Source organism: Phaenicophaeus curvirostris, chromosome 5, assembly GCF_032191515.1.
Source record: "Phaenicophaeus curvirostris isolate KB17595 chromosome 5, BPBGC_Pcur_1.0, whole genome shotgun sequence".
In the NCBI taxonomy this organism is placed as follows: Eukaryota; Metazoa; Chordata; class Aves; order Cuculiformes; family Cuculidae; genus Phaenicophaeus; species Phaenicophaeus curvirostris.
In genome coordinates, this window is record NC_091396.1 from 32,766,481 (window position 1) to 32,785,321 (window position 18,841).

Sequence of the window (18,841 nt, forward strand, 5' to 3'; positions counted from 1 at the left end):
TTTTCCCCACATTTGGTTCTAGCCCCCTTTGATAAAATTGTTTCTACTCCAAACTCTTCTCTACCTCATTTATGTGCCAGATCACTGCCTATTTGACACTATCCTCCTCAGAGAGGAACCCATCCCTCGCTCATTTCTTCCCCTTACCCCCTCCCGTCATTGGGCTCTTTAGAAGATCAATATTTCATTTTCTCAGACAGGACTAAGTGTGCCCAGCCATCATTACAGAGAATCTCCTTGTTTCTAGGGCACTAGAGCTGTCAATACACAGGGTGTGCATGGCAGGACTCCAGGGACACAAACCAACTGATGTCCTGCTACAGAAACAGCACCAAGAAAGAAAGCCTCAACTCTTTTCCTTGTAATTAAGTTCTCACAGCACTCAAACACCAGACACGTTACTAAACAGGATGGAAAAACACTGATTCTCCTAACTTCCAGCACACCCTCACCCTCCTTTCAAGACAGAGGCTTCAGCACAGCTGCTTTCTGTAGAGGCAGACCCAGCTGACCATAGTTTGTAAAAGGCTCTGGGGTGAACTCACAGGCAGTTTGCCCTGATTTTAACCTCAATGCCTCCACGCTGTTGTTGCTGGGTGGGCTTTTTTCCTTCTTCCTATTTTTAAGGTGAGATTAGGAAAACTTACTAGCCTACTTTGGCAGACACAGTAGTTGAGGCTCAGCAAGGCACACTAGCTAGCAGGCATCTGTGGGTTGTGATGCTTCCCTGCCCTCAAGCTAGAGGCCAAATAAAGACCTCTGGTAGGCTTAGTAAGGAATAGGCAGCCTGATAGCCTAAGGAAAAGATTAAGGAGGGAGTTACAGGAAGAATTAGTTTCCCCCCACCCCCAGGTATTTCTTTCAGAATGTAAAAGCTAGCCCATTAACTGCTCTTCACTTATTCCAGAAAGGATACTTTCCTGTCCAGCCAGCAGAGGAGTGTTTCTTTAGTTGTTTTCAACTGATATGCTATTGTATCCCACAAATCTTTCTGCTAAGTCTGTCTGGGGATGCAAACCCTGTGAGAAACGGAGGCAGGGACCAGGCAAGAAAGGATGAAGGCCCTTTTCCAGTGGAGAAGTAAGGAATGAGAACAGGCTGTAACACTTGTTTCAAAGTGGATTTTATTCCAGGCATTAAACAGATTCTGGCACATGCTTTCTTCAAGAAAAGGGAAAACAAATCTGGGGTCCGCATAGATTACATCTGGCAAAGTGCAACTTACAACTGAGTGGGGAAAATAAACCTTTTGAAATAGATTTCTGTACAATAGTAGTTTCAGCTACTCTTAAATGAACCCCCATTGGTTCGCAGCACACAAAATTACATTGGATGATCTGATAAAATAACAGCTTCTCAAAGGGTATTACCAATGCAAATGCTCTGTCTTGATAGTCTAGAGGGCTGTTTAAAGTAAACAGGAAAACAAGGGTGAGCAGCTGCTTGTTTTGACTCTTAAAGAAACAAATCGCTGGACCAAATTTGAGGGCTCTAGCAGCTTGCTCAAAAACCCCACCGGAGTCCTGTTCCAAAATGTGGCACTGTGCGGACCCTGGGGACAAAAAGCACAGATAACAATGCTCATCTTCCCTTCAGTGCAAGGGAAATGGAAAGTATGCTAATGATGTGCTGGACAAGGTCTTTGTGTATTCTGAGGAGACGTTTAGTTTGCCCACACTGGAAAGCAGCCTCTTGTAATGCACCTCCTTTTCAGCAACTGAAAAAATCCATTGGAAACCAATGGCTCCCAGAAGGTAATGTGGGGGTTTCTCCGCATTAGGCCTACAGAAAGGTCCTGTGAGCAGTGCTTTAAGTGGTGGGGACGTGACCTCTGGAGAAAACATCCAAAATCAGGTAGAGTTAGGGCACTGATAGCTCCTAACTCCAGGGGCAATTTAAGTTATTGACATCTAGCGTACGTCTGTCTTTTCCCCTTTTCTCCTCCAGGCTGGGGCACCCGAAGGAGAGTGTCCAATGTTCAGCTGCCCCAGCTCCCAGCCCCAGATGGATGCCAGTTCACACTCTGCCAGGTGGTAACCCATAGGAAGAGAGGCACAAATCAACATGGCTAGTCCAGGTACCTCTGCTCTGGGAGCAGTCAGTAACCTTTAGCATTGCAGCCAAGTACAGTCAAAGGCAGTAGCCAGTGTGCTGACAAGAGCCCTTGGACGCAGGGCTGGCCCAGGGCTTGGAGACTATGTAAGCAGGGCTCCTGTGCTCAGCAGCAGTCAGGAGAATTGTTTGTAGAGGAGCTGGGTCCTAGTCCCAGTACAGTTATGAAGGAGGAACTGCAAGCAAGCTGCACACACACAGTGGAAGCACAAAGGAAGGAAGCAGTACTTGGTGGATCAGCGAACAGGCTGTTAGCTGCAGCCCTTAAGCTGCTGGAGAGTGAAATGAGGCAAGCTCGGATGGTCCACTTAGGATGCATTTTTTAATGAAAATACGTAATCCTTTACACCTCATTGTATACAGAGCTTATGTACAGTACGTGCTCAATGACCTTTTGTCTGTCTTTGCATCAGCTTTTTTCAAGCCAGATATGTGAGAACTTGATTGTTCCTGTCTCCTGCTGCCAAATGATGAGGTTCTGGAAGTAGCACCTCCTGCATATCCTCATTTAAAAAAGCGATTGCTCGTAGGATGGTGTATCTCTCCTCTGACGGGCCTGTCTGTCCTACCCTCTTTCTGTTCCTAGGTTATTTTCTTTTCTTATTTGCTCTTTCCTTTCCTCAGTGGTTCAGGACCAAAGAATCTCTACACAGGGAAAGAGAAATCACTATAGTTAGTGCCCCCATTCCCATACAGAAGTGTGGCTGCACCATGTTGTAAGCTCCGAACCAAAGGTAACTGCCTCCTGAGTTCTCACAGTGCAGGCTGGTCATTCATGAGCTGATGTCAAAGTGAAGGGGAAAACAGGAAAAGACCTCCTGCCACATGACTGATTTTATTTTTTAAATAAAAGAACCAAGAACAGAAAGCAAACAATCTAGTTCTCACACGAGCCTTCTGACCACATGCAACATATGAAGAACAGTATCTGTTCTTTTGTCAACTGTTTGGGTTAATACTAAGGTAAAAGAAAGAATTAAAGAGAGATAAACATGATCAAAAGCAGCCAGCTGTTCAGAATCCAAATGAACATCCTATTTCTTCTACACCAGATCAGAAAGGATCCAGGCAAGCGATTGCTTACTGAAGCTGGCCCCACTGTCCAGTTCCCCTGTAGGCTCTTGGAGAGGAGGGTTGGTTTACAAAACCTAGCTCCAAGAGAAAAATTTAACAGATCTATTAGGAAAGGGTAAGGTGTGGTTTTTCTCGGGTTTTTGTGTTGTTTATTTTTAAACAGCTAAGCTTCCCCTGTCAGGTCTGAAAACCCACACTCAGTGGATTGGTAGGTGGGAGCAGGACTGGGATGCTACCTAGGGACACTAGTTTTCTTCAGTATTTCCAGAACACAAAGGAGCAATCTCTTAAAGCAAGCCTGTACTGTGGCAGCATTTGTACAGAGGACAGTTCCAGCTTCACCAACTAACCTTCTCAAGGTGCCCACCAGGAGGGAAGCTGGGCATTACAAGTGGTGCAACCCAAGGCCTTTTCACCTCCTCTTTCTGAGAGAGGCAGAAAAGCAGCTAGACAGAGGGGTTGGGTGGCTTGTTAGGCTGGGCTGTGTCCATAAAAGCCCTGCAGAGCCAGAGAGCCAGTGAGAGGGCAGTGGTCCTGCCTAGCCAACAGCAGGAAGCCTGCTATGACCTAGGGGCTGCCCACTCTGCCTCTCGCAGCAGGGAATTGGCACTGTCCCCACAGCTCTGTGCATCACCTTCTGTGTGCGGTGCAGCAGGCGGTGTCTGGTAGTACTAGGCAGAGCTGTCAGAGAACGGTCCCGCCTTTCCTGGCATCCCAAACTGTCAGCACCTGTCTCTGACCAGCTCTGCAGGAGTGAGATACCCTGAACACGGTCCAGCTGGGCTGCCTGCAGGCTTGGATCACTCATGGAAGCAGGACTGGCCTTCCACCTGTAAAAAACTCGAAGCAGGAATTCAACAGGGAATAGACCCCAAAACAATCCCTGGTTGTACTGTCCCTTTTCCAGCTCTCTTGTCAGCACTGTGCCAACTTCAGCCCATTTGGCTGCAGGGCAGCTTCTGTGGTCAGAGGAAGGCCCACCACAAAGAGATTACACAGGTGCCCTGGGGTTCTGCTAGTTCTTTCCCAAGTCCTTGGACTCATCGCATGAGTCAGTCCTCACTGAGAGACACACATGCATGAGTGATGCATGATGTTAGATCGAAAAGCGAGGGAAGCCAAAGAGCTAACAATGTTTGTACAAGCATCGTCTAAGCTGTTGTACTGAAGGTCATGGACTCTGGATGCAGAGAAAGGAACAGACGGGGAGCACTGCAAGGAAGTTCTAGTCACTCCAAGTATTGGGCTGGGTCCTTCCTCCTCTCTGGGTGCAGCTGTGCACAGACATCATCTACAAAGGAGAACTTAAGACAACAGATGGGAAGATTTCAACGACTCCCCTCATCCCTCTCTTCACCCCCAGCTTCTTCTCTGAAAAGCTCAAAACCGCCAAGTGCTCCGCTGAAATGATGGTTTGCTGATGGGCACAATGAAAACATTTAGGGTCAGACATACAAAACCATACCTCCCTTCCCAATCTCCCACTGTTCCCAAAGTCTCATGCACAAAGAAACATGGAGATCTCTGTGCTACCATCATGTTGCTTGTAGCAGCTCCCACTGTTGGCCAGATACATCTGCTTGGCAAGGGTTGGTTACCACTCTCCCAGTCTGGTTTTCCAGGCAGAGACCGCTGACAAAGTGTTGAATGAAACTGCCTTTCATCTTCCACTTCTGTGAGAAGACAGGGAAGAAACATGCTTTTACTTCCATTACACCAGGGAACTATGCCTCCGAGCTGAAGGAGAAAAGTTGAGCATAAACCTCAGGTAAACCCCAGCAACTGAGGAGACTGAAAATCTGGGCATGAGCAGCATCTCCAAAGCACTGGTTTCCTGTTATAACAATACCCAGAGTTTGAGTTTAGCTGAATTATACGGCTAGATATTCAGAAGCATCTAGAAGGCAAACAACACAAAAATCAGCAAGTAGTGGCATTTTCAAAAACATATTATATACAAATTTTCCTTGCCATTCTTTGGCCTGCATCTATAGGCATCCAGATATTTGTCAAAACCTGAAACTCTTCTATGGTTTCCTTCCAATCCATAGAATGCAAAGCACTGAAAGCTGTCCTAGTGTGGAAAGCAATCCATCCACAGAAAGCAAAAATCACACTTCTCACTGCTTGACTAGATTGCATCCCTCGCTCTTCCACGTCCCCTCATCTCTCCTCTCATCAAATTCAAGATTTTTATCAGCACTACACTGAAAGCTCTTCATAGCTCTGCACTCTTCACAGCTAGCTCTTCATAATCTTATCTGCCCTGCCAACATTTTGGTTTCTAAGTGCCCGTTTGACAGCTTCTCAGGACAGACAGCAGTGCTGTCCTCTGCGTCTGCTCCCCTCAGAGCATACCCACAAGGTTCCACATGCAACCCCTTCCTGAAGGTCCGCTATGTTTGTTCTGCTTTCCAGGAAACAAAACATATGTCCTAACCTTGAACTGCAAATTCTGCTGGGAAAGGGCTGTACATTCCTTCCCTGCTAGAAAGAACTGGGACCATCGTGGCTGATAGTAAAGAGAAAAAAAGTAGAAATGAGACTGTGGACTAGGGATCCCTCTCTCCCAGGTGAGGCTGCACCATCGCCCTCCAGCAGGGCTAAGGTCAGCAGGTTATTGGATTGAGTGGTCCAGGCTCCTAGGACTTTCTCATCACAAGAATTAGAATCTGGGTACTGAGCCAGTAAACAGTTTAGGAATATTATGAAGATGTTTTGTCTAATCCATAAGCCTCATGAAGAAGAAAATGGCTTGACAGCACTGAGGGACCTCAAGGCTGTTGCAGAAACGATATGCAAAGGGAATAAAAAAATTCCTGCAATATCCAGACAATGTCAAAACCTACTAACATTTTAATTCTTGGATAACACAGCAAACAGATTGCCACATGCTGTGTGGTTTAAAACATCCAGTTATGTTCACATATTGCTGGCATTTCTCCTCCAAATCTGTGTCCTGGTTATGATTCCTTGCAGGGCAGGGCAGTGGCAAAGCCCAGGGTAATCTGTTGCTCCTGTATCACACATTCCTTCAAAACTAAATACCAGAGGGAAGATCACTTTGCCAGCAGTGCTAGCCCTGACTGACAGGATATCACTAAAAGAGTGCTGTTTGTGCCGCAGGAATAAGCTGGTTTTAATAGGCAAGGGAGCACAGGAATGTAGTTTTGCTGGAGAGGAAAATATAATGCAGTCTGTCCACCGCAATGCCCTCACCAGCTGCTGCAATCCTATGCCTGAAAAGGTGCCAGAACCATCTGGCTCTCATCTGTCAGAAGTCTTCCTGCAAACATCTGACAAAGAGTTAATATCATAAAGCAACAGCTGTAATGATGGAGTGGAAAGCAGCATGTCTTCACCCCTGGAAAGCAGCACGCTATGCCTAGCTGCCGTAGCCTTTGCACAATGGTCTCCCCACCACTGTTTCCCAGGGTCTCAGACACCTCAGTGAAGAGCCTCTTGACCCTCTCCAAAGTACATCTACTGTACAAGAGGAAACTCTTCCTTGCCCTCCACCCTCCCCCTGCTTCTCTGCAGTTGTGAATCCCCAGCCTCCTCCTTTGCCCTCCTCTGTGTATGTGCTACAGAATGCCCACCAGCTATCTGTCCCACACACCCCTTGGCTCACCAGAAGACTCTGCTATATAGAACTATGTTGTTATGAAATTTGAGATGGAGGACAAGTGCAATTGCCAAGAGACATTGGTTTTCTTCTTTCCTCCTAGCTGTTCAGGAGACGACTAGCACCACTGGGAGGCTCACTTGTTATTCCTCCAGATGAGAGACCCACAGTCACGTCATCTCTCCATGCCAAGCAGGTGCCCACTGTGATGTCTACAGGGAGAGTTTACAGCAACAGACACCAGCAAACAGCAGTACACCAGCAAACACTCACCAGAACACATTTTCTGCTGCTAACAAACTACACTGAATCAATTAGCTTCTCAGGGAAACCTAACACTACTGGAAAGCACAGCATTTCAAGTCACCCTGGATCTTTATGTTCAGAAGAAAATAGGGCAAGAATGGGGAAGAGAGAGGTAAAATGCTGAAAAGATGACAGAGAGTTGAATATAAGGCTCATCCGAGCAGCAGGGATGTGCCATGCATTGTTATAGTGTAGAGACATTAAAAGCCAAAGCAGCGCACCTCATGGAAGTGGTATTTTCAGAATGATGGATTCTACCCTTCTTGGTCAGAAGCTATGCTTTGTTGCCTGCTGTGAGATACCTGAATGACACACCTGACTTCAGTGAGCCTTTCACAAGACTCCCCTGCCTTACTACCAGAGCACAAGATTACCAAGGACAGACTTAACACCTAGTCTTGCAGGGACACGCCCAATTTCACACCTTTGAGGGGGGTGAGCATTAGGACTAGGTGGTAACAGGAGACAGGATGCTCATCTCCCACCATCAGCCACTTCAGAGCTGAGCAACTTAAGTCTAAACTAGTCCCCTTAGGGAGGGGTCCAAGGTACAAACACCTTCTGGGAGGGCCCAGTTTTCTTCACAGACCACAAGGGGAGCTCGGACAGCTATCTTTTAAATGACAGTGATGATTCCCATATTAAGAAAAAACAAACAAACAGAGCAGACATCTCCTGCACACAGCAAAACATTACAGGGAGTCAAATCCTCTCCTACACCCAGACATTATGACTGGCCTGTACTTGGAAGGAAAGCTTATGGAAGATAGAAGCATTGCACAACCTGAAAAATTTTGGATTGAAAATCTTCCTTGGTCTCCCTTTCTTCTGCAGATGGAAATAATATAGTTTACTAGTCACAGCAGGTTTGGAGTGGCGATGGAAAAATAAGAATCCATATTTTCCTTGAAATATTGTATCATGACCCTCTTCCCCAGGGCTGACAAATAATTTCCCCATTCCTTTCTAAAGCTCCATCTTTATCACCTATAATTGTAAAGCAAATAAGGTAGCTGGACAGAAGCACTCCATGTGCAATTACTATGACAAAAGTCAGAAATAGCCAGTCGTCAGCTGAAAGTGTTTACACTAGTGTAATTTTTCAGGGTAATGAAGAGTATCATTTTAACCCCCAGTAACCAGTGTAGGGTTTCTCTCAAGATCCTACCAGCAGCCTTGTAACCCTGAAAATACAGTGGAGTTGGCCAAGCTCAGGAAATACAGCTGAGAAGACCAGATTTTGTTGATTAGGACTGAAAGACTTTGGACAGAAATGTAAGGAGTGCTGATAACTGGAATAGCCAAGGATGTTGCAAGTTGTAACTGAATGTTTTATTCGCAGAGACATTGTCAACCTGAAGCTGGTGTTCAAGATGATGAACACTAAGTTTTAAATATACCAGCAGAGTATGATGCAAAAGCTCACACCACCATCCAGCAAGAACTGTCTCCCTTTGAGCACTTAAATTTGTAAAACTACGAATCAGAACTAAGAGAAACTCTTGTCTCCTAGAAATTGCTTTCAAGCTGTGGCATACTGCCAGTACTACTCTACCTGCTTATTATCACGGAGATGCTGAGTCAGGTGCTTCCAAAACAGGCAGGTTTTCACTCCTTCTCTTTTCTGATAGTCTATATAAAGTTGCTTTTCTCTGCACTTCAAGTAATATGACACACTGAAAAACAAGGTGGGAAAAATATTTCCCAATCACGTCCAAAGGCACACAAGACTTCAAATACTGTTTACTTCATAAGAAAACTTCATGTCCTCATTTTCAGACTGGGGCCACACTCCCTCATCACATTTTAATAAAATATGACTGTTTAATAGGATTTCTCAGCATGCTTCTTGTTCTGTTGAGAAATAATGTGCCAATGTTTCTCATTTTCATTTTCTTGTTTTAGTGTCTGACTCTCACTTTGCCTTCTATCTGTCCTCACTATAATACAAATTAAAATGCCACTCCCACCATCAGCTGGAGCCAAAACCAAAGCTAGAGGCAATAATTTACTGTGCATTCAACTAAAAAATGCTATTCTCCAAATAACATTATGGATAACATCCATCTGGTTTGAAATCTAGTTCCAATTATGCAGAATAGCTCTTGGCTGGTCTGCTGCTAGCCGTGCCAGCTGTTGCTGTTGAATGATCAATGGGATCATGGTGCCAAATAGAGTTTGATCCTGGTTCCTTTGAACCCAAGGGCTAATGGTCTGATAGAACCAAAAATCATCTAAATTTTGAGCATTGTCTCATATCCTCTTACTTGAAAGCTCTAGACTTATTTTGACATAATACTCTAGATACAGCTTATAATACTATAAAGCCTCTGCTACAGTGTTATATTTATGTTATATGGACTGTTGTTAGCCTTCAAAAATAACAACAAAATTATCTGCCCCATGGACAGACTTAATGCACAAAAGCTATGTATTATGGGTACAGATTCAGTATGTCCAAAAGCAAATTTAAGAGCTGTATGGTGCTGTTGTAAGGATCTAACCAATCTCTTTTGGTGACACTAAAAGCCAATGCCATTACATGCTCCATATTTTGTTAGAAATCTTACTTTTGCATCACTCCTCCATAGACACGAAGTCCAGATCCAGAAAAGTCCAAGTATCTTCCACCACAGACCTCTAACAACAGTGACACCAAAGATGTTCAAAGCTGGGCTTTCATCATGCCATCATCTCTTCTTATGATATTCTATGTCTGGTGCATCTGGCCCAGGCTCACCTCTTTCCACTCAGTCTACTCACTCGTAGCTCTCACTTGCCACCTCCACCTTTCTGAGGTAGCTCAGCTTCCCTTCCTCCACTCCCACTCAACTCCTCTGACTGTTAGAGAAGGCCACCTGAACTGAGGAGTGGCCACATCGATGTGTAGTTTGAAAACACCTCTCCCTAAGTACTCACATTTCAGGCTATGAATACCCATGAGGAGACAGGCAAGCTGTAGGGCAGTAGGGGATTTTGTTGCCTCTAGTTTTGCTCTTTCATTTTGCACTTTAAAGATCAGAAACAGCAGTGGATGACTCCTTGAAACTCAGCCTCCCAAATATCAGCAGCTAGGCTTGGGAGACATCTGAAGCAGGGGGTTCTGCAAGCTGCCAACATAGGAAGAAAGAGATTCCTCTCTGTCTTGGCTCTCTGTTGCCAGAAAAGCACCATGTCAGTCCAGACATATGCTCTCAGGTGACCCCCATAAAAGTTGTTAGCTTCACTTTCCATCCTAGCTAGGACCTGGCACAGAAAAAGTTTGTTCCCAAAATAAGCAGAAAGCATTGCATTAGATGCAGATGGTCCCTCTAGAAAAGAGATGGAGGAGAGAGAATGGGATAGTTTGCAAAGATGACTGACTTTGAGCTAATTAAAATCCAACGTCAGTATTAACAATTACTGTTGTGTTTATGGGTGGAACATAACAACATAACAACATTGCCCAAGAACATAGCACTTAGAACTTAAGCACTGCAAGCAGAACTGGCTTTTACAAGTAGAAGTCTGAAAAGGGAGTTTTGGACTTAAAGAGGAACCCCAGCATTTCAGAGCATTTCAACCCAAACTAGGTTAAAAATTCAAATGCATTTCTCCCAGCTCATACCCACCTCATCTGTTCAGCTGCAAGGTGGTTTGGAACAACAGCTGTGATTCACATCAGTTTCTAATTATTTGAAATGCTTAAACAAAATCCTTGCTTACAGTTAGTTTTCTAAATCATCTGCTAGGTTAAGTCCTTGATTTAAATGCAGTTTGTTCACATAAGGTAATGGAAAACAACAGCTCATATCCTTAATTGTGTGCATCTCTTTAAATTGAGCCTGTATATAATCAACACACCAAGGCTCAATAAATCCTGTTCCAGCAGCAGAATAAGCCTGCTTGTGTTAGCGTGGATTAATCTCTCTTCTGGCTAATAGGGCTTGCATCCACCCGCCCCTCCAGCCCCCGTCAGGGGACCCTTGTCTTTCCCATAACAAGGGAGGCGGGAAAAGACAGCTGATTTTGGCAGCTGCTAGAGTGCTCTCTGCTGCCAGGGAGGAAAATGCTGCAAGGCACCTAAAGGGAAACAAAGTGACCTAATTACACAGCAAGGGGGTGAGTGATTACCAACAAGAAAAAGGAGCAAGCAAGCACAGTCCACCTGGGATATCCTTGCAAGGCGAATCTGAACTCAAGAGTTTTCCAGTGTATTTATGGTGACAACTCTTCAAGACATTTCTGCATTAACCAGTCCTCCAGAGGAAAGTCTACACAGGCTTTCCATAAATGGGCAGAACTGGGTTTCAGTGCTTTCTTTCAGGAAGAACTAAATTCAGAGATTCATATAGCACCATAAAGTAGTGACAAAAGACAATACTGATGAAGACTGGTAGCAAGCTGAGCATCTCCTACCTCTGGGCTACCAAAACAATAAATGTGTCATAAAACACAGAGCCAGCATAGCCTTATATGACAGAAGATACATTCTCTCTCAGTGTAGATGGAAAAACAGGATCGAGGGGTGAAACAAGCCAATCCACTGTTTGCCAGTGCTGTATTGTCACCTGTTGTGTTTTGCCCAGTTGTGATAAAAAGGCACCCTGGCAATCACAGAGGCCATCTCCTACCTTGTGCTGTAAGGCAAAATAACTTATGTGTCCTGACAGACCAGGGATATACATCTTGGAAACAGCGTGAGAATAACAGCACTGCGTTTTGTTGGGAACATTGCTGCTGTGTATTTTTCCTCAGAGAGCAGCTTGGGTGGAACATAAGGTGCTTTATGTCAGTTGGTATTTCTCAAATACGTTGCATGCACTTAGTTTTACAGGTCTGTTCACAAGTTCAAAGACAGCACAAAGAACACAGTTCTCTCACTTTTAAATAAGTAAACAAATGATAGCACACACCACCCCTTCCTTGGGTATCTCAAAGTATTTGCTGCTTATCTGCCCCCCTCAGATGCCGTGCTCCATCCATGCACCAATCCAGCTGAACATAAATGTATGGAAGAAGCAAGGTTGGGATGATACTGAGCTGGAGCTAACCATGCTGCCGAGGGTCCAGGCAGAGTGGACACCCACACACTACTGTGCTTTGTGCTCCTTGCTTTGGTCGCAGGCAACGTCATACATCCGAGCTTATGAAAGACATCACAGAGGGAGATGCAGAAGACGGAAGGAACACTTATACACTTTGATAGTACTAGATTTGCCTCCGCAGGCTGCATTGATGCAGCAATTGCCACTGGTATGTGGCAATGGAATGGTTAAAAACAGGTGTGCAGTTACCTACCTGTCTGCCGTCTTTTTGATTGCAGGCTTCCAGTGTGATTTGAGAGCCAGTAATGAAGGAGGTAATGGAAAGACACTTTTCTTGCTGTCTAATTAAAGGGTCATTGAATACCCACTCCTTTAACATAAGAAAAAGAAAGGTTCTATTAGGATCATAACAGTGATCAGATGAGAGATAAAGAGCTTTTTCTATCAGATATTTCAAAAACTTCTGTCTTTGTTCAACTCTTACCAAAGGTTCCCTGGGAAGACTGTGGCAGTAGTCTTATCTGATCAGAAGTTTATGGTCAAGTTTGGTGCGTGATGACTATTTCAAAGCCTGCAGCTGGCTCCCCTCAACATCTGAGCTGTCTGAGTAACTTTGAATCCTCTGCAACACCCTGCTCTGCAGCTCTACAGAGTTAGGCCTACACAGCAGGGAGGAGCCTGACCCTGATTTACACGATATGCAACTGCTTCTGCATATTTTACATAGCAGACATGTTCTGTAACAGGTATCTGGGACCTATAAACTGTCAAGTGAGGCACAACATATGCAAGCGTATCCATGGGCTAACATGTATCACCAGCACATATGAAGCACAAGCCACTTCATTTTCCCTCCTCTCACTACATGGATAATCAATCCAATCAACTATTATTAGTATTATACTTTCCCCAAGGAAGAAATCCAAAATGCACTAAGTTTTAGAGATTTCCAACAGTAATGATATGGAACAGTGAGTAAGATTAAATGTCACATTGAACACTGGCTGCAGACTGGTTTCCAACATTTAACAGATGTGAATATGTATTTTCTGGCACAAAATATAGAATCATAGAATAACCAGGTTGGAAGAGACCCACAGCATCATCGAGTCCAACCGTTCCTATCAAACACTAAACCATGCCCCTTAGCACTTCGTCCACCCGTGCCTTAAACACCTCCAGGGAAGGTGAATCAACCACCTCCCTGGGCAGCCTGTTCCAGTGCCCAATGACCCTTTCTGTGAAGAATTTTTTCCTAATGTCCAGCCTAAATGTCCCCTGGTGGAGCTTGAGGCCATTCCCTCTTGTCCTGTCCCCCATCACTTGGGAGAAGAGGCCAGCACCCTCCTCTCTACAACCTCCTTTCAGGTTTCAAGCTGCTTCCCTGCTGTTTTCAGTCACCAAAGAGGCTGGGTGCAGATCCTCAGCTTATACAAGCCAGCACAGCTTCACTGCAGTTAGGAGAGCTGCACCCAATCACTCCAGTTGGGGTCCAGACTATTTAAACTATTTGGGCTTTATACTGAAATGCATTTGTAAAACAGCACAATTCAAGCCATCTGCAGCCACAGCTGAACTGGCAGACCAAGGAATGTTTCTGAACCTAGGAAAACCTCTTATCTACACATCAGGATACTAGCCAAGCACACCCCATGACCAGATCTCGTGTCTTGGATGATGAAACAAAGTACAGCCAAGCAATGGTCTGAGTGGGTCACTTGCCTACTGCACAGACTAGTCACAGCCTTGAGCGTTCAAGCGCTACCTGTTGCCTTTGAGTGATGAAAATTTTCCTACTCTATGCCTGACTTCTTGGTCTGTTGAGCCAACATAGCTGTAGGGGATGGGCATAGCTTCTTTTTCTGCTTACTACTAAAATCATTAACATGGCCAAATTCTTCCTTCATTCACCTCTGTACAAACCCACCAAGGTCAGAGATGCCTTTTCATTCACCAGTACTAGAAATGGCAGAAGCAGGAGCAAAGCACCAAACTGAAGCCTGCCTTACCTGCGTGACAGGTGGATTGTTCACTGTTCCTTTACATATTCCCATGCCAGCCAACGTATTCCCTGTAGTATCCTGTGCCCGAGACTCCAGGCAATTTCCTCCTTGTTTAATTATTCCTGGAATCAGCTCCTTTTCAGGAACCCTTGAAGTAAAATGACAGTCGCATGGCATTTCATACACAGAAATGTCCAAAGCAACTACACATTTATAAGGGAATAACTGGCCCTTACTGAAACACAGTCCCCTTTATTTGACAGAAAATGAGCAATATGCTAGCTATCCACTGCAAATACCTGTAGGAGGCAAAAATCAATTGAGAACTTGGTCAGAGAGCTGGTTCCCTTTTGTTTCAGAAGGCAGAAGGTGCTTTAGGTGCACCTCAAGCAGCTTAGTGCGACGTGTCTTCTGAAAGAAGCCATTACCAGTAAAAAGCCAGATCCACACTGATTTTTCCAGCTTCTGCCTCCCCCTTTTCCAAAGCTCTCCCACAGTGTTAGCACATATTCACTGTCTCATTAGTAGAAATACAGGAAAAATCTGTCAAGGCCAAACTACAGCTGGATGTTCTAGGCTTGACCCACGTTAGCTACAGACTTTGCTTGACTGAGATGTAAAGATGCATTGCAAGGTGTGTTAGCTAGCAAGTGCTAACAACACAGCTCTGCCCAGGCTGCCTCCCAGTACAGCAATGCCACAAGACTACTGCACCCTAACCCGGGCCAGAGGAAATCACAGGCATGGTTGGTATTCACTGGGGTTTTCTCTGAACCACCCCAGACCTCTGCACTGAGGCTGTCTTGGCTCAGCTACCTCCAGGCAGAGAGCAAGTCTTAACTGGGAAGGATGTAGTTCTCTGGCACTTCTCTACACCCCACAGCTTTGAAAACACCACTGTTGCACATTTCTGAGGGACAGCTACATGAGGCAAAGCAGAGGGCTCCCACAGGCAGAAGCAACAAACCTTTTGCAGAGTTGTTGTGATGATACAAGTCAGGAAATCACAGGAGGTTTTTCACAAAAAAAAGAACAGAGGAAAATCTTTTCCAAGCATAAGTCTTTTTTGCTCACTGCTGCCAAGGTGCAGCTTCATTTTGTGACCTGCCTCCCAGATCCTTCAGAGGTTTCTACAAGTGGAGAACTGACTCACTTGAGCTCAGGGTAGACGTTCTCCAGATACCACTGGAAGGATTTACAGTTCAATTTGCGTCGCTGCTCCACTCGATCTGCAACACTAGAAGCACAGGCAGGTTGTTGAAGATAAGGTAGTGAACAGGAAGGATTGGAACAATGAAGACAGGCCAGGAGGTTTGAGGGACAGTATATGACTTTTCCCCCTTACTCATTCTCCCACCTAGTTGATACTGGGTTCAGAGCATTAGCAGTGGCCGGAGGTGACAAGGAGAGAGGCAAGTAGCAGGAAATAGAAAATGAAGGCTTAAACACTTTTGGGGAGCAATTCTTGCACCTTCTTTGCCTCAGAATGGGGGCAGGGCCCAGGTCCTGCAGTATTAGATAGTACATTGCAGTAAAACTACTGTAGGACAATGAAAGTGTTTCTGCCTCTGAGTGGCCCTGTAGAGGTAAACTTATACAACCATCAATTCCTGAAAAGCCCTAGAAAGTGTTTTGCTCAGGTGCATACCAACAGTTAACTTGTGTGTGTTAGAGGTTAGGTAACATGGAGGTAGCTCTAGGCTCAGGTTGTTTTTCAGACTTAAAGAACGTAATTATTTGTTCTAAAGCAGTTTTGGGAAAGGGGAAGAGTATACTAGGAAATCAACTCAACCTCTCAGTAGCTGTCTGCTGCAGCAGTCTTCCCCCTGCTGACTTGCTTGGCTTTTGCCGGCTGAAGAGGACCTTCCCTCAAGCAATCCTACTGAGCAGTGACACTAGAGACTCTCCTCTTCAAGCTACACCATTATATTTTTGTGTGGGTAGGACTTCCAACCATGCTCCTTGTCATCCTCAGCCCATAGAAGCCACTGTAGTGTCCATAGCTCAGAATAATGTATGTAGATCCTGTATTCATGTCAAAATTTAGGGAAGAAGGGTCCATTTTAGGTCCATAATGTCAGAGGCATTTGTGTTCTAAAATCTAGATTTAATGTAGGTTCACAGGGCTGTTACTACAGGTGAAGAAATTGCCCGAAATCAAATCCTACAGCTCTGTTCCAGCTCCTATTCAGCAACACTGCCAGTAAAGCCATTAGGAAGCCTGTGTGAACAAGAACTTTAGGCTTTGGCCCTAAAACACATTAGCAATAAATCCATGTCCAATATGCAATAGTCCTGTTTCCTTCACAGGCATCAGGGCTACTTGCTATTTGGCCCCAGCTCAGATGCTGCAGCCAGCTCAAAGACAGATAATTAAGTAGGCAAAGCTATTTGCATAAATATATGTAATGCATCATAACAAAGCACGATGTACAGTGATGTACAACAAAAAAAAGGGGAGGGGGGGTGTCAGACCAAACCTGCTTGTTATTGGATAAGCAGAAGATGCATCATTACCAAGTGCACGTAGCTACACATTTTAGAGACAATCAGTCCTTCAGCTGATGCAAGGATAGTCACTTGTTCACAGGCAGATACAGCCCACAGATGTACACCACTCCTGGAATTTTTCAGATTTATTTAGGACTCATAGGGGTTTATTAGCACAGGGAGCAAGCTCTCCCCTCACCCTAGGTTTTTGTGTCCATCACTGATTTCTAGGTTACAAAGAACCCTTAAGCCCATAACTGTGAGTCTCATGTGGCCTGAAGATGGCTTTAGCAAAGGCTGTAACGAGCACAATTCCGCACAGGTGCAAGCTACCCCATGCCAGCTAGCTGTGCCTGCCCCAGATTCTGCATCCACACAGGAACTTTGGATCATGCTCTAGTAACTGTACAGCTTGTACTTCTAGAGCAGCTGCATGCTGCTTTAGAAATTATTCCTATCTATCAATTTTAAAAGTCTAGCCTTTTAATTTCATTACAGATCTCTTCAGCCTTCTGCTAACAAATGATTTACGCAGGGTTACTGGGGGAAAAAAAAAGCAAATTAGAAGCAAACCTCGTTAACCAGACACTTGATCTGCAACCCCTCTGGCAAGCCAGCCATTTGGAGCATCTTTATTTCTGTTTCCCACACTCAGCCCCAGAGAAGATCCAAAACCCCTTGCTAGCAAGGGGCTTTCCAGAGCCCTCCTGTCAAGGTCTGGGGGCATCTTACCTCCCAAATGACTTGCCAATGGCAGATGGCCGGGCCTCATAGTAGTACTGCTTGTATTCATCCATCCAAACTTCTGCTGTGCGCTTGGTGTTCCTGCATGGCAATGAGGAAATGCTTTGCAAGTGCTGCTGGAAAACCGTGCCTCCTAATGAGCAGGCAGTGGGTGGGGAGACCCAAGGCCTGTCTGCCAGGAGGGAGTGGAGGCCAGTCCCAAACATAAAACACAGTGAGCAATATGGATAGATATAGATTGAATGTGTAAAATCTACAAATCCTTGCAAGGACATTCCAGTTCAGAAGTTTTAACAACCACAGTTCACCACTATTTCTTTCACACATGCCCCCTCTGTAGAGATATCTAGACTGACTGACCCTGCTTTACAAGTACCCCTTTCCCCAGATTAGAATAACACCATGGAATAATTCAGTTTGGAAAGCACTTCTAGGTGCCACCTGGTCCAGCCTCCCGCCCAGAGCAGACTAGCTTCAGGTCAGGTAATGTTGTTCCTGGTCTTGCGTGGTTGAGTTTTGAAATCCCCACACGTGGAGATTTCACCACCTCTCTGGGACCCTGTGCCAGTGCTTAATGACTCTTACTGTGAAGCACTTTGTCTCATCTTTTTTCTTTTCCCATCTGTCCTGCAGTGGAAGTTGTCCTTAGGGCTCGTCTCAGAGCACCTATAGCTCAATAGGTTCTCTGGATCAAAAGCAGCTCAGAGACACTAGAGATGACTAAGGATTGCTGATATCCAAGCACATGTCACAGGGCAGCATCCACAAATGGCCTGGGGCTCTCTCTGGGGTACTGCTCCCACCTCCATTGCAGACTGAGGAAGAACAAGATGCAATAACACAAACAACAGAGAAGGGAACAGGTTTTGTTCATAGAAAACAGCAACTCATCCTTCCCTTGAGAACAGATGCTCGGCCACAAGCTGTTCTCTTCTGTCATAAGGCAGAAACACAACAATGAATTCAAGTTTATTTAGACATGCCCAAGGTGAACTGGCTGTTACCAGGAACTACCTCACACCTACTTGATATAAGTCAGCGCATTGCCCTCAGGGAAGTCATAGGGATGGCGCTTCCTGAACACGTGTCCCACTCGACTGCAGGGAACGATCTCCAAGCTGCCACCACACATCCACACCCGGAAAGAGAGCTCTGGAAGAGACCACAAGAGTAATACAGCTGCAGCCAGACTGGCAGCATTTCCAAGAGCAGCTTCAGCAGTGTGTCTGAAATCCTTGCCCCTCTGCACTAGATGTATTGCCTGTAACAGCAAAAACATAGTGAGAGCGAAAAAAATGTCCTGTCTCTTTTAAAATGGAAGCAACCTTAGTGGCTCAGAGATTTCCTAACCTTCTCCAGTTCTGTTCCTATCTTTGGTCCCCTAAGAATTATCAGTGAGACACCTTTCACTTCAACCAGGTCCTTGTGGTTGCTCTCAGGCCTTCAGGATAGCATTCGGC

At 45.2% G+C, this 18,841-nt stretch overlaps 1 protein-coding gene across 1 annotated transcript in view; it reads right to left on the bottom strand.

Annotated features, from left to right (window-relative positions):
- Nucleotides 1–1,106: 1,106 nt before the first annotated feature.
- The window catches only part of GALNT16 (polypeptide N-acetylgalactosaminyltransferase 16), a 77,678-nt gene continuing 59,943 nt past the window's right edge, over nucleotides 1,107–18,841 (bottom strand). Inside the window, exons 10-15 of the mRNA XM_069858266.1 lie at nucleotides 18,407–18,533; nucleotides 17,370–17,462; nucleotides 15,301–15,384; nucleotides 14,154–14,295; nucleotides 12,398–12,514; nucleotides 1,107–4,859 (exon numbers count right to left, since the gene is read on the bottom strand). Coding sequence (XP_069714367.1) covers nucleotides 4,722–4,859; nucleotides 12,398–12,514; nucleotides 14,154–14,295; nucleotides 15,301–15,384; nucleotides 17,370–17,462; nucleotides 18,407–18,533 — 701 coding nt within the window. The 3' untranslated portion in view covers nucleotides 1,107–4,721. The remainder of the gene's footprint in view (nucleotides 4,860–12,397; nucleotides 12,515–14,153; nucleotides 14,296–15,300; nucleotides 15,385–17,369; nucleotides 17,463–18,406; nucleotides 18,534–18,841) is intronic.